The sequence below is a fragment of the Epinephelus moara genome, chromosome 23 (assembly GCF_006386435.1).
Source record: "Epinephelus moara isolate mb chromosome 23, YSFRI_EMoa_1.0, whole genome shotgun sequence".
Lineage (NCBI taxonomy): Eukaryota > Metazoa > Chordata > Actinopteri > Perciformes > Serranidae > Epinephelus > Epinephelus moara.
The window spans coordinates 16,415,424-16,429,217 of NC_065528.1; the positions used below are offsets into that span (position 1 = coordinate 16,415,424).

The following is a 13,794-nucleotide window of genomic DNA, read 5'->3' on the forward strand; positions in this document are numbered from 1 at the left end:
AGGAAACTCTCTCCTGCTTTAATGAATAGAAAATGTAGTTTGATGATGAAATGTAGCCCTCAACGTTTAAGACTGTGTCAGTCAAAAGTCTCTGATGTGTCTTCGTATGGCAAAATATTTATCAGATCTTTAGGTGTTAGAATTCACACACTATCCTTACAATGAATTTTCTCACTCAGCTTCTTACTATGAGTCATGGGATCGTACATGTATACACTATTTTCCTGCCAAAGTTAGAACAGTTTGGGTTGTTTCACAAGAGAGATTTCTGTGTTCCTTTTTTTTTCTCGTCTTTGCTACTCTCGCTTGTTCGACGTGTGCATGATTCAGCAACATTTGAATCAGAATCAGATGACAGTTGGTGAGTAGTTGCTGGGAGTAGTTTCACTGTCAATCAAACCACATTCACACTGTCTCAAGAGGCAGATCAGCTCAGTGTTTAACTCTTGTTTTTGAAGATGTATTGTTGTTTATTCAGTCATGAATATACTGTTGTGAAGTGCTCAGGAGCTTTGAGGGTTAAGCCATCTATCTCATGTTTATTATGGTTATGTTAGTTATTACGTTAAGTCCACCAGGCATGAGTCAAACGTTGGCCAGCCAGTATGCTGTATAATCACCCACTTTGTCATTTGTCTCAGTGGCTTCCAACTGGTGGGTCAGGGTCCAAAAGTGGGTCACAGGTCCAGTCTAAATGGACTGCAAGTAACTTGCAAACGTGCCAAGTTTGTAAAAACCACACTGCATTTTGAAGTACAGTGAATTTCCAGCACAGAGCTTTTATTTTGCAGTGCCATTTCCTGCTGTAGAGTGGGAGACTAATGCCGGATTCACACTGCATTGCATGCTCATTTTTGTCTGTTCAGACAGTCACTATGTCAGATTAGGCAATTGTGGAGTCATAAAATCGTGGTTTGACTAATAATGTAAAAAAGTGCCTCCAGACGGCAGGAGCTACATTTGCAAGTCACCGAATCTTCCACAAAAAGTGCCTGCAAACATTTCACAATAAAAGTCTATTTAGAAAATGAAGGGATTCTCTCAACTGAAGTTATAAAGGGCTTTTAATTTGAAACAGATACAAGAAGTGTTGAGTTGGAAATGACAATGCGATGCGTTAACTTTATCAAGGCAAACGGGAGTGGATAAAAAGTAAAAATATAAAAATACAGAGGGATAAATAAATAACAGCCTGTTTCTAACTCACCAACAAAAGTGAAAGTAAAAGCCAACCCCAGATTCATTTTGCATTGCTTTTTTTTCCTGCGCTGTGTCTCCTGGATGCCTGCTGCTTATGATCTGACACCTGGTCGCAACCTCACCTGAGCACTGTCGGGGTACACGCACCCATAAATGTCCTGAGCATAGAAAATAAGAAAATACAAGCAGAGGGCAGAGTCTCTACAAATAAATACACTATGAGTCTATACATTATTTTTTGGGCAAACCCTGCGCTGTATATCTTTAAACAATTCATACACTAACTACCTTTTAACACACACCTTCCTTTCCTCTTTTAAATAAGTGTTTTAGATCAGTGGTTCCCAACTGGAGGGCCAGTTTTCTCCTTAGTCTTTAGTTCAAGGTCCACACAGTTTAATATATTAGGCATCATACTTGCGGTTGGCCATGACGTTGAGCTAGATTGCTGTCTCTGTCGAATAACCGCCAGCTAGTTAGTCACTCCTCTACAGCAGGAAACAGCACTTCAAAATAAAAGTGCTGTGCTGGAAATCCTTTTGGTCCGTTCAGAATGGACCCACGACACATCACTTGGGAACCACTGTTTTAGATACTTATTTTCACAAAGTTCAAACCAGACTGTGGTTTAAAACTTGTTGATCGTTGATTGCCAATGGACTGAGCTGTAAAGTAGTTGCCAAGTCATTTCCTCTCAGTGACGAAAACAGTGAGCAAATTATTAATCTTTGCGGAGTGATGATGAGAAATACGAAAATGAATTGGAAAAACAAATTTAACTTTGTTTAGATGCATGAAAACCTTGTTAATGCAATGTTAATGACACTTCCTGTTATTTGTTTTTTTAAATTGTGAAAGCTGAAACTAAGATTAGTCACAGGCCAAAATTCTGTGAACTTTCTATGCTGATATCAGCTGCAAAAGCACCGTGCAAAAACTCTGAAAGACCTTTGCTGCCCCACAAAAATGAGCCGGACTGCAACAACCTCCTGTCAGTTAGCAGGTTATCTAAAACAGTGTAACTGTCAGAGGGCTGTAATCTGTAATCTAGCGCTGGCCTTTGCTATAATCCCTGTAATCTTTCTGTGCAGTATGAAACAGCTCCGATACACACACACACACACACACACACACACACAGGCACACAAGTGTACAACAGTAACAAACATCCACTCAAGACATAAACACACTCACATGCTCACTCACAAGTTAACACAAACTCAAAAAGGAAGTTGAGAGAGAGAGAGAGAAAGAGGAGGATGGGTAGGGTAAACACAGACTGAAGGAAGACATTGATGAGAAAAGGAAACCAAACAACATAAAAAAAGCAAAAGAACAAGATGAGTGAGAAACAACACAGTGATGAACAGAGAGAAAACGCCGGGCCGAGTGTGTGAAAGAAAAAAAACACAAAAAAAACTAGGCCAGGAGTGTGAGTGTGCGGGAGAGAAACGAGGAGGTCGAGGCAGGAGGTGGAGAGTGAGAGGATGAAAAAAATATAGAGACACAGGAGGTGGGGGAAATCTCTCAAGAAGACAAGCAGCTTTTTGGCAGCGGGAGCTCGTGAATTAGAGGGTGTAAATCAGAGGCTCGGAGCGCAGCGAGACACGGCGCTAGCAAAGAGAAAGAAGAGAGAAATGAGGGGAGAGGAGGGGAAGCTGGATAGAAACATCTTTTTTAACTTTACTGCGATGCATGGTTTTTAACATCTCGTACTTCGAGGTGACCACGAGGTGAACTTGGGTGCGTCAATGTTAAATTTAAAAGAAAAAAACACAACTGAGCATTTGTTGAGCGAAGTTCGAATAAGAAAAACAATTGTAGATGGGGGAGAGAAAACAAGAGGGAGAGAAACATTAAAAACTATAGGGAGGCATTTCATCCTTTCCAAAGCACACAGTCTCAATCCACCACTGTCCTGTCTGCAGCCAAACATTCAGGCTGGACGCTTTTCAGAGGATACTGAGATAAGAAATGGCGAGTGTGTGAGCTCGTGAGAACATGTACAAGTATGTATTTATGTAGGAGTTCTTGAGTAAAGCTTAAAGGAACATTTCACCTATAAATCAATCATTTGTATATCAATTACTCATCCTGCGTTACGCTAAATTTGTGACGAAAACTTGAACAGAGAATCCAAAAATGGAGACAATTCTTGAGAAAACAGTGTGTTTGGGAAGTACTTAGCCAACGATGAGATAAATGACACCTTAATTATAATGTGTGAGTTGTGTGATTGATTGTGAGAAGTTCATTCCTGCTAATGCGCAAATCTCTGCATCAAAATAAGCCTTAAAAGTAGATTCTCTTTCACCTGAATTCTGTGCAGCCACTTTATTAGGTACACCTTGCTGCTACCGGGTTGGACCCCCTTTTTAAATCAGCGCTGCTGACACTGGCCATGGACTTTTCTATGGCTGTTAGTTTAGGAAGCACTATTTTGACAGGCAGCACAATTTTCTATGAGCTAAGCATGCATTTTAAACGTCAATATTTCAGTCAATCATGTTCAGTTAATTGTGGAAAGCCAAAAATTGTGATTGACATTAATATTTGATTAATGGCCCTAGATGAAGTATTCTTTTAAGAAAGTAAATCAAGCAGCAAAGCCAGAAAAATATTTCACTCTTCCAGCACAGAATGTTTGTAGAGCCTAAAAGTTAAGAGTATGTTTGGTGAGCTATAGGTTGATGAATCGAGATGACAAACCAGCCATAAATATGCAGGCAGGAAAGTGTTTCAATTATTAAACCTTCTCCACTTCTTAGTCAGCAGCAGAGGACTGTGGATGCACCGTGACACTCTGAAGATTGAGTGTGTATCATTGCACAGCATAAAGTTGCGAGAAGAAAAACATGCAAGCACAAAGATTTCACCTGGATTAATACATAGACGAAAAATCTTAGTGCTGACCTGAGAGTCTTTTTTGCGACCTGGCAGAAGTCTTAGTCCCATTTTGGTGCTTCTTCTCCAACGGCGATGACGACGGCAGAGCGCCGGATCGGTGAGAAGGCGAAGGTGACGGGGAGGGTTTCCGGTCGAGTGGGGAAGGAGAAGGTGTTGATGGAAGCCGTCTGTCCAGCGGAGATCGTGCCGGACTGGGCCGCCTGTCCAGGGAGGATGGAGAGGTGGTTGAGCGCGGGGTGGACGGTCCGCTGGTGCCGCGACCGTTCACGAGCTTCTCGCTGGACCGCTGGGAGCCCGGGGGAGTGAGGGATGGAGGTTTGAGGGAGGAGGGAGACGGGGAGGAAGAGGAGGAGGCGGTGAGGCGCACGTGTGATGCGGAGTCGGCGCGGCTGAGGCAGGGCATCTTCTCCAGGCTTACAACTGGAAGGGATACACTGCAGAGAAGAGTAATTAAAACAATGTATGACTAAACGTTTTGGGAGCAGAGGCAGCATTTTATGAAACTCTGACAGCTGCCAAAATGTGAGGATGTGAGTAAGAAAGGCATTATAATAAAAAAAAAAAAAAGAAGTATGTGCCCACCACGTCTTGTTCCGTGCCCCCTTTGGCGGGTAGACAGCAAGAGGCGCCTTGCTGAAGCGGGAGTGAGGGTAGTCTTTCGGCACCCTGAAAGCCAGCGTGTCCCCAGGACCGGGAGCCACGGCAGGGGCCACTGCAGGTGCTTTGGGCTTCATGGGGACAAGGGGACTCCTGGAGGGGGCGGGGGAGCTGTGGCGCTTCTCTGGAACAGGTTAAGACAGAGGCAGAGACATAGATTTTTATGTGTAAGGTCACCTTGATGTGTGACACACTCCTACTATCAAGATCATGCATTGCCGGGGGGGGGGGGCTCTTGGATCTGGGTACTTTTTTGGATCTGATTTGCATCCAATTAGCACCTGAGTCTGGTAATGGAGTGTAGCGCGGAGTGGTATTTAAACCAAGTTACTACCCTGCTTAGGTGCCAGATGGCACACAGGGGAGAGAAATCTGTGCCAGAACCTTTCCACAAAAGAAAAACCGAAGTATTTACAAATCAATTTCATGTAGTCTTCTCTAATTAGCAACTTCCTTGACACCATCTGAAGTGTCCTTGTGTGATTAACTCCACCAATCTGTTATTAGGCGAAGTTCAAACAAGAGCCAACAATTATAAATACATTTTGACCCAGATCTGATCAGAATACACATGTGAGAGGATGCTGAGGGGACAGAAAGAAACGTAGAGGGGAATAAATCACGAGGCTGTGGGGGGTACGAAATAAAAAAATAAAAAAAACAGTAGGAGAGGAGAGGAGCTCAACACTTACGGTTTTTGCTATGCATGTCTTTGTGGGAGAAGGGTGGGGAGGGAATGAGGGGGTGTGGTCCAGGACTGTCTGTGTCTCTCTGACTGTCTCACAGGGAAACTACACCCCAGCTACCTGAATGAAAACAGAGGGGGTGAACATGTCATAAAAAACAGAGAAAGGAGGTGGGGGGAGAAACACACTGCACACACAGTAACACAGTGTTTTTAACTGCTGACAAAAAGTGTGTCAAATTATATGTAGCATTTAGCTGTAACATGAGGCGTAACATCGAGATTTTACCGACAGATAAGTTGGTGAAAAGCAGCTGTTAGTTTTGGGAGGAGCTGAACTCCCTGTCTGCTGATAAGATGCCAACCTAAAACTGAAGAGACCAATGAGATGATGAAATACACCTAAAGAGAGCAGCTCAGATAGAACACACACTGCTAAATTTCACCCTGAATAAAGGGCCAGACACTGAAGAGCTAGTGGCGACAAATGCTGACTGTTGTCTCGCCCCACGCTGCCTGTGTCTCAGCCAAAAAGCTGCACCTGAATGCACCACAAAGACTACAGCCAGCGGCCAACTAGCATATACGTCCTGGGCCTGCCTGAGAGGATATAACTCTGCATAGCCAGCAGGTGGCGGCAGTCTGTCTTCGTCATTCAAACAGGGATACCGGTTGACTACGGATTCAAGACACGAGTTGGCCAGTTAGCACATTAACAACACAACCTAATGTTAAACACATACACACACACGCACACACACACACACACACACAGTGACAGACTGACTAACTAGTCAGGGAGACTAGCAGTTACCTGAATGTAACTCCAGTTCCATGAGTCCGTGCTTTGCCCTCTAGAAGGCTGATAGGGATGGGATGTACTCCCAGCTGGGGCCGAATTTCTGCATACAGCAACTAAACAGGCCCACCGACTGGACAAAAGGTCAGGCCACTGTGTGCTACACTGGGGGTTCCACAGGAGTCCCAACAGGATGGTGCTCCAACAGACGTTGCACTTAGCAAGCACATTAAACCAGACGTCATATCCGACACTTGAGGCTATGAGGAAGCCAGGCAGTGTTTCCCGTCTGCTCGTAACCTGTGTGAGCTGTCAGAGGAGCAGCCTCGGCCTCAAAGGCAAAGATTTCCCCCAAAACCTGTTGCGCGACTATCGTAACATACGAGGACACGCACTGAACAGGACACAGAGCAAAGGACCCTCTCACCCTCATCCAGCGTGATGAGGTGGATAATCCAACCCCGACTAGAGTTAGATTAGAAGACTGATCCACTCTCATGTCTGTCGAGTAAATATGTATCCGCCGCCAGCAGCCGTTTAGCTCCACTTTGCATAAAGATTGAGAGCAGGGGGAAACAGCCAGTCCGATACATAACCCCGGTAAAAACAAGAGGTATCAATTTTACACCTTTTTTTGTGTGCAGATGAAGCAAATGAGATGAGTTTCCTGTGTTTGCGCTACGATAAGATAACCATCTCTTACCTGTAGCTTCAAATTTACCGCACAGACATGAGTGGTGTTCATCCTCTCATCTACATCTCTGTAGGAAAGCAAATAATGTCCCAAAATGTCAAAACCTGTATCTGTAAAGTACCTGTGATTTCAGAAAGGGTTTCCTTCGTGTTAACTGGCCTGACCAAGCTGTGCTGATGTCATGCTTTACTCAGAAGGCAGCATTAGGTATCCTGTGTGTGTGTGTGTGTGTGTGTGTCTGTGTGTGTGGGTGTGTGTGTGTCACAATGTTGCACTACTCAGTTAATGAGTATAGTAGTAGTCTACTACCAGCAGCATGCTGGAGCAAAAAGAGCAGAGCAGACAGACGGACTGACCCTGTGTGTTTGCTCGGAGTGCATGAGTGCACATGAAAGTGTGCTGCAGGTGACTAAGGGAGAGTGTGTGCGCAGTGTGTGTGCAAAGTGTGTCTGTGTGTAATGAAGAGATTAGCCACTGCATGCATAAGTATAACAGGTGTGTGTCTGGGTATCATACCGTGCTGATAACGTATACACTGCCAGTATGTGTGTGTTTTTATCCATAGCAGGGTGTGTGTGTCTGCAGTATGTATAAATATACTTTGCAAGAGCATAATTAGTGTATGTGTGAGAGAGTGTGTGTGTGTGTGTGTGTGTGTGTGAGGCAGGTGTGTAAATAGGCCAGTGGAAGCAGAGGACTGGGGAGGCAGCTGTATTCAGAGTAGCAGGATCAAAGTCCAGAGCCACATTTGCAGGTATGCAGCTACAACAGCAATAATTTCACACATTCAATCACACATTATTTCACACAGCTTCACACATCGTTTCAGTCAACTCATCTGTACGGTTCGATGGCGCTGTACTCCAGCAATGGACTGGGAAATCTGTACATGTGTGTGTGGTTTTTTTTCTGTACGGGTGTTTTAATGTTTTTTTCTGATTTCAGCAGTTTCTTATTTTTTCTGTTTGGCCGAGTCAAATACACCCTTAACTTATGAGTATGCGGGACCAACTTCCTGTACTTGTTCATTTGTCTATTTAATGGGACTGTACCAACAACTGAAGCTTCTACTGAGGTTTTTGAATCAAGAATTCATATTATATGTCGTTTTATATGATGTCATCACCCTTAAATACAATAAAAAAGTCCTCGAATGCACAAAAAAGGGATGCTGACTTGTTATGAATGAAGCTTTGAACTATTTGGTACATCCTCACTATCAAATACAAGATCAACCTTTAAAAAATGCTCTATGAACCATTGATTTGAATAAAATAATAATTCTGCAAAGTGACAGAATAAAAGGTAATTATAGATTTAACTGTAAAACAAAAACAATAATATTACTTACAACTTAAATTGCAGCTAGTGTACTTGTATCTACGAGTCATCATGAAAAATAAAGAACTTATTCCCCCCCCAAAAAACAGCTCCAGATGTTGTGTCTTGCAGCAGAGCTCACCATGAGAGCAAAGAGCCAGTGGGGAGCGAACCATACTGATTTACAATACATGGACGGCTGCCCAGGCAAGGTCACTAAGCCACTCGACCACAAGGGCACCCTCACTACTACGCTCTCCTGCCTGCCTGTCGTTATGGCAATGCTGAGAGCTCAGCTGGCCACCTGATTGGCTGCTGACTCATCCTGTGGGTGGAGCCGCTGCGCGATGAGGAAGCAGAGGCTCGCAGAGCTCAGCTGGGTTTGTTTACATTGAGCGCGGTGAGGAGCAAAGGGAGAGGGAGTCGGAGAGAAAGAGATGTGAGATTCTCAGCCATTCAGGTTATCTGGAGGTACTGAGTCAAAGGCAGCTGGGCTTATAGTGGGGAACATTGTACTGGAAGCACTGGGGTGCATGTCTGTGTCTTAAGAGAATAGGAATTTTCCACATAAAAAACAATTCACACTAAATAATTTTAATGTTCTGTTCATTAGAAACCCTGAAATATGCAGTTACGCTGCAGCCAATACACCTCACAGTTGCGGGTTGTCATAGTGATGATACATGCAAGCAAGTCTTCCAGGTGAACAGAGACTGTCAGATCAAGCAATGGAAACATCAGTCACTGTTAATAGAGCTTAAAGAAATGCTGATACTGAACAGTTTAGCCCTCTCCGCAATCTGAGATGACCAAACATTAGCTGGACGCATGGAGGGGTGGATTTGTTAAAATGATAAAAATTGCAAACTGCATTAAGAGTCTAGAGGAGGATTTATTTTAGAAGATGACAAAAACTTGAACAGTGTCTCTCCCTTTGCTCCTCAGCACTGTGCATTTCTAAAATTCAAACAAATTTAAGTGCAGAGAAAGCACCTCTGATGTGCAGTAGTAGCTGGCATTTTAATTGGCCTGAGCCTCAGCTAATGGTTCACACGCAGCAGTAACAATAACACACCACCGGTAAACGAAACTAGGCAGAACTTCTGTGGTTAAGGCCAAAACTTTCCGACAACAGAGAAACATCATGTGAAATTAACAAGTGCGCCCCACACTTTCACTCAACAACAACAGACTGAGACGGGGAGGCGCAGAGCAGCCTTGTTAAGTTAGGAGCGAAATGAAACCAAAAGGAAATGGAGGCCTTTTTCTTTTTTTCCACCTGCCTCAGAGCTCAATTAATCCGCTGCTACAGAGAAAAGTCGGAGGGCGAGCGGAGAGAGTCAGGCACTCCCACCACCAACACCAACGAGCCTTTCATCGTGCACTCCTCGACTTACTCGTGCGCAGCAGGCCACCAGTAGAGGAGACAGACTGAACGAGCCCAGAGGAAAAAAATAGTAGTAGATGAGAGAACTGGAAGGAAGTCGTGATATATCTGAACGCGGCATGGAGTGCTGATTTATCTCTACACACAGCTTCAAAAGCATGACTCACACGCACGCACGCACGCACGCACGCACGCACGCACGCACGCACGCACGCACGCACGCACGCACACACAAATCAAATCATCAGTCACTTGTGACTCTTGAATTCTCTAGTTTGTCATGGTGTTCACAAGGCACCGAATGTACCAATGTATGAAATGCTCTCTGGAATAAAGTCATGCTAATTATACTAGCCTTAATATGAAGACAGTTTCAGAGATGTCCCTACATTGCTTAAAGGTCCAGTGTGTATGATGTAGGGGGATATAAAGGCAGAATAATTACCTGAAAATAATTACGTGTTTGTCACCTCAGCCTGAGACATTTACATCTAACATAGGGAGCGGGTCCTCATCCACCGATGCCGCCATTTTGAATACCATGTTTCTACAGTAGCCCAGAATGGACAAAACCAAGCACTGCTGACTGATGAAGCAACATGCGAAACTCATAGTTCTCTCCTACACGCTGGAATACTGATTTCCTTTTTGCCTCATGATGTTTATCCTGCACTGGCTGGCACCCGGCCCATCTTAAGTTCCCTGCTTTATTCAGCGTTTTTACCGGTTTAAATCACAGAGTCCATTCCTTTTAGAGAAGAAGAAACCTCTGCAGATAATTCAGCTCCCGGTGAAAACCTCCTGAACATCTGGATCTTAAGTTATCAGAGAAAAAAGGTGGACAAACATTAGCTAGAGGCACGTGTCTGGCGTGCCAAAGAGCGTCGGAGAAACACTGATTTGTGACATGAAACTGCTTTATTCAATGTTTTGACAGGTTTTATTCACCAGGTACATTTGTTTTAGAGAAGAAGAGACCTCTGCGGATAATTCAGCGCCAGGTAAAAACCTCCTGAACAATTAATACCGACGGTATCCTAACCGGGAGAAGTGCAGTCCTCACATCCTCCGAAATCTTACAGACTGTTCCTTTAAATATGAAAAACGTTTCAGTAATTTCCCCACTCTGCTTAAAAGGGTGGCGAAATCATTATATCTTGGTCTGCCCATAATAAGCTCTAAGGTTCTCCCTCAAGAATTAAAAACAATTTCTTTGCACATTTTCTCTTCACAAGCTCATGAGAGGAAGCGTGGTACCAACACTGCCTGTGTGAGGGATTTATTTGCTATCCCACCAGGGCCACTTATGCTAAGAATATACATGCTTGCCTTACTCTGAGGAGATTTAAATAAACAAATCCACCACATGGAGCAAGTGTGACGTATTAAATACAGTAACCTTTCTGAGGACGTTGCATATATTATACATCCATCCGGCACGGGTCCTTGCTTAAGTTGTGACCGCTCTCTCTTCGTCGCACACAGCGAAGCTTGAGCAGCAAACTGGGCGTGTATAACTCAGAGCCACTGACCCCCGAGGCAGCCAACCCCCCCTCCTCCTCATGTGTGCATGCATTTCTGTATATGTAAAGTCTCACTGCTAATTTGACATACAGGTCAAGCATGAAAGCAGATCCCATGATCATGGATACATACACAAGGCTGCTGTAATGAAAAATAAAAATGCACAGTCACAATATTTAAAGGAGAATCCCCAGCAGGAAAAATGGCACTGCGATTGTAAGGATATTACAGTAACAGCAGGAATGAGTAACAATGGGAGGAAATGCATAAAACATCATAAAAAAATGTTAACAGGGGCAGTTCCTGGAGGCAATCCACTCAGCAGAGGTCAGGGGGCGCATTTTTCATGTCGTGACACAGAGTAGCTGTGTGTATAATGCTTGAAATCTAAGAATGAAGTCAGTGAATCAGCTGTGTGGACAGACAGTGTGACTTCTAGGTCACTGCACTATAGATGAAATGATTAAAACATAAAAGTATATGATGAAAGAAGGTGAAAATTATTCACACGCACAGCTTTTCGACTCATCGGCATGTGACTGGGCCTGCTGGTCCACTACAACGCCTGCTTGTTATCACACTGTGGCCTGAGGGTTGCTTTGTTTTATGGGGAGCTCTCAGGAGATTCCCACTCCTAACTGTGTTTGTGTGTGTGTGTGTGTGTGTGTGTGTGTGTGTGTGCATGAGTGTGTGCATGAGTGTGTTTTAGACCTGTTGTTACCCGACTCTGTGTGCGTGTCAGCAAGCAAAAACGATGCCAACAAGAGGGGGGGGAGAAAGGCTGCAGGGGGCAGGAGCAGGGACAAAACAACAGCGCCTGCCAGAAGTCTATGAGCGTGTGTGTGTGTGTCTCACAATTCCACTGACCTCTTTCTGCTGAGAAACAGAAAGTGAGAATGTGTGCACATGCAAACTCCGCTGGCCTCTCTCCTCTTGGGGAGAAGTGTGTGTGTGTGTGCGTTCATTAAGCGTGACCATGTGTCTCACCCCTCCCCGCTCAAACAGACGGCTCTGACTGGTGCACGTGCCGCCAACAGAAGGAAGCAGCAGCTCGCGGGCAGATGCGAGCGTGCTCAGTGGAGCCACAGTCAAAAACAAACAAGGAGGTAGACAGACAGGGTGGAGAGCCAATGAGAGCCGAGACCGACACTCCCACTACTTAAACAACAAATACTGATCAACAGTGCTACAACTTTAAGTTTGGTATTTTTCAGTCTGGACCATCACATGTTTTTGTGCCTTAGTTACTAATAACAACAACATTTATGAAATTGGTCCTGGATTTGAGCGAGAGGGATGCAGCTCGCAGCGGCAAAAACAGGCTACAACACTCAGGACGTTTGTACATACACTAAAAGTGTTTGTTTTCGCCACTGATAGGCTCAGATTATCATTAATAGTGTCTGAAAACATTATGGAAAGGATCCTGACAGAGATAGACCTTTTGTTTCACTAGAAACAGCTCAGAAACCGCTATCCCCAAACCAACCAGACTGTTTGAAATAAACAGTAATTTTAGCATGCTTAGAGCCAGCGTGTATTCACATCTAGCTGGGTGTATTACGGGTTTATTTCAACCAAACCAGAGCTGGTGATTGTTGAGATGATAAATGATAAAATTACTCTTTATTTAAATGGAGTTTGGTGAGTTTGGCTAAGGTGATTCCAAGGCTGTTTCTGCTTCAACAAAATAGGATTTCAACCTTTAAAAAAAGATCTATCTCTGTAGGGATTAGGGTTGGGATCCGGATCCGGTTCTTTTTTGGAACTGGTTCCATCACATTTGGAGTAACGGTTCCTGCAAACAGCTCCTAGATTGTAAAAAAAAAAAACGTCACGTGCATTTCCATTAGAGTGCGGCATGGGCTGCATATTTCTGTCCGAACCCGACTGAGCCCGACGTTATTTATTTACTAAAGCACTGAGTTTGTGTCACACAGTTGTTGTGGTTACAGACTATTTAACAGGCCGGGCGTGCGCCGTGGGCGCTCCACGAAGAGGGAGACCTCCGTGTTTGAGACGGGAGCAGGCGGCGGGAGGTCCGAGGCTTCCAGCGAGGGGAGCGGTAGAAACAAACAGCCAACGTGTGTGTGTATTCTGTTCAGGTGTTGTCACGTAAATAACAGTGCCCAAGCATGAATGCATGTAAGTATTTTTTATTACATTGTTGTGGTTAATTTGAGGTAATAGTGTTCCTGTAGAAATCAGAGAATCACTTTTTGTTGTTATATATTCTCAGGGAGATGATACAAGCTCTAAATCTGAAATACACACCACACACAAATGTGTATTTTCATCATGTACTGTGCAACAGTTAGAATAAAGTTTTTGTATTTGTATGATTGCATTTGTGTTTATTATATGCTTGTTTAAGTATAGCAAGTACAATGAATATAATGTAGGAATCGGTAAGAGGAATCGGTAAGGAATCGGACCGTTAAGAAGGAATCGGTAAGGAATCAGAATCATTAAAATCTTAACGAGTCCCAACCCTAGTAGGGATCCTTTTCATAATGTTGTCAGACACTAAGGGGCACATTCACAGCAGGATAGGTCGGGGGACTCGGTTCGATTGGGAGGGGAATGCCGAAAAATTTCACACCTTCATTTGGTTCGGTTCA

At 44.1% G+C, this 13,794-nt stretch overlaps 1 protein-coding gene across 3 annotated transcripts in view; it reads right to left on the minus strand.

Moving 5' to 3' along the window:
* Window positions 1-13,794, minus strand: part of atxn7l1 (ataxin 7-like 1) — a 39,421-nt gene that overhangs the window by 15,337 nt on the left and 10,290 nt on the right. For 2 of the 3 annotated variants that reach the window (XM_050036450.1, XM_050036451.1), the window contains exons 4-5: window positions 4,690-4,888; window positions 4,114-4,541 (exon numbers count right to left, since the gene is read on the minus strand). In XM_050036450.1, the coding sequence (XP_049892407.1) occupies window positions 4,114-4,541; window positions 4,690-4,888 (627 nt within the window). Of the gene's footprint in view, window positions 1-4,113; window positions 4,542-4,689; window positions 4,889-5,456; window positions 5,571-13,794 lie in introns of all 3 variants that reach the window. The other variant, XM_050036452.1, reaches the window with a different exon arrangement.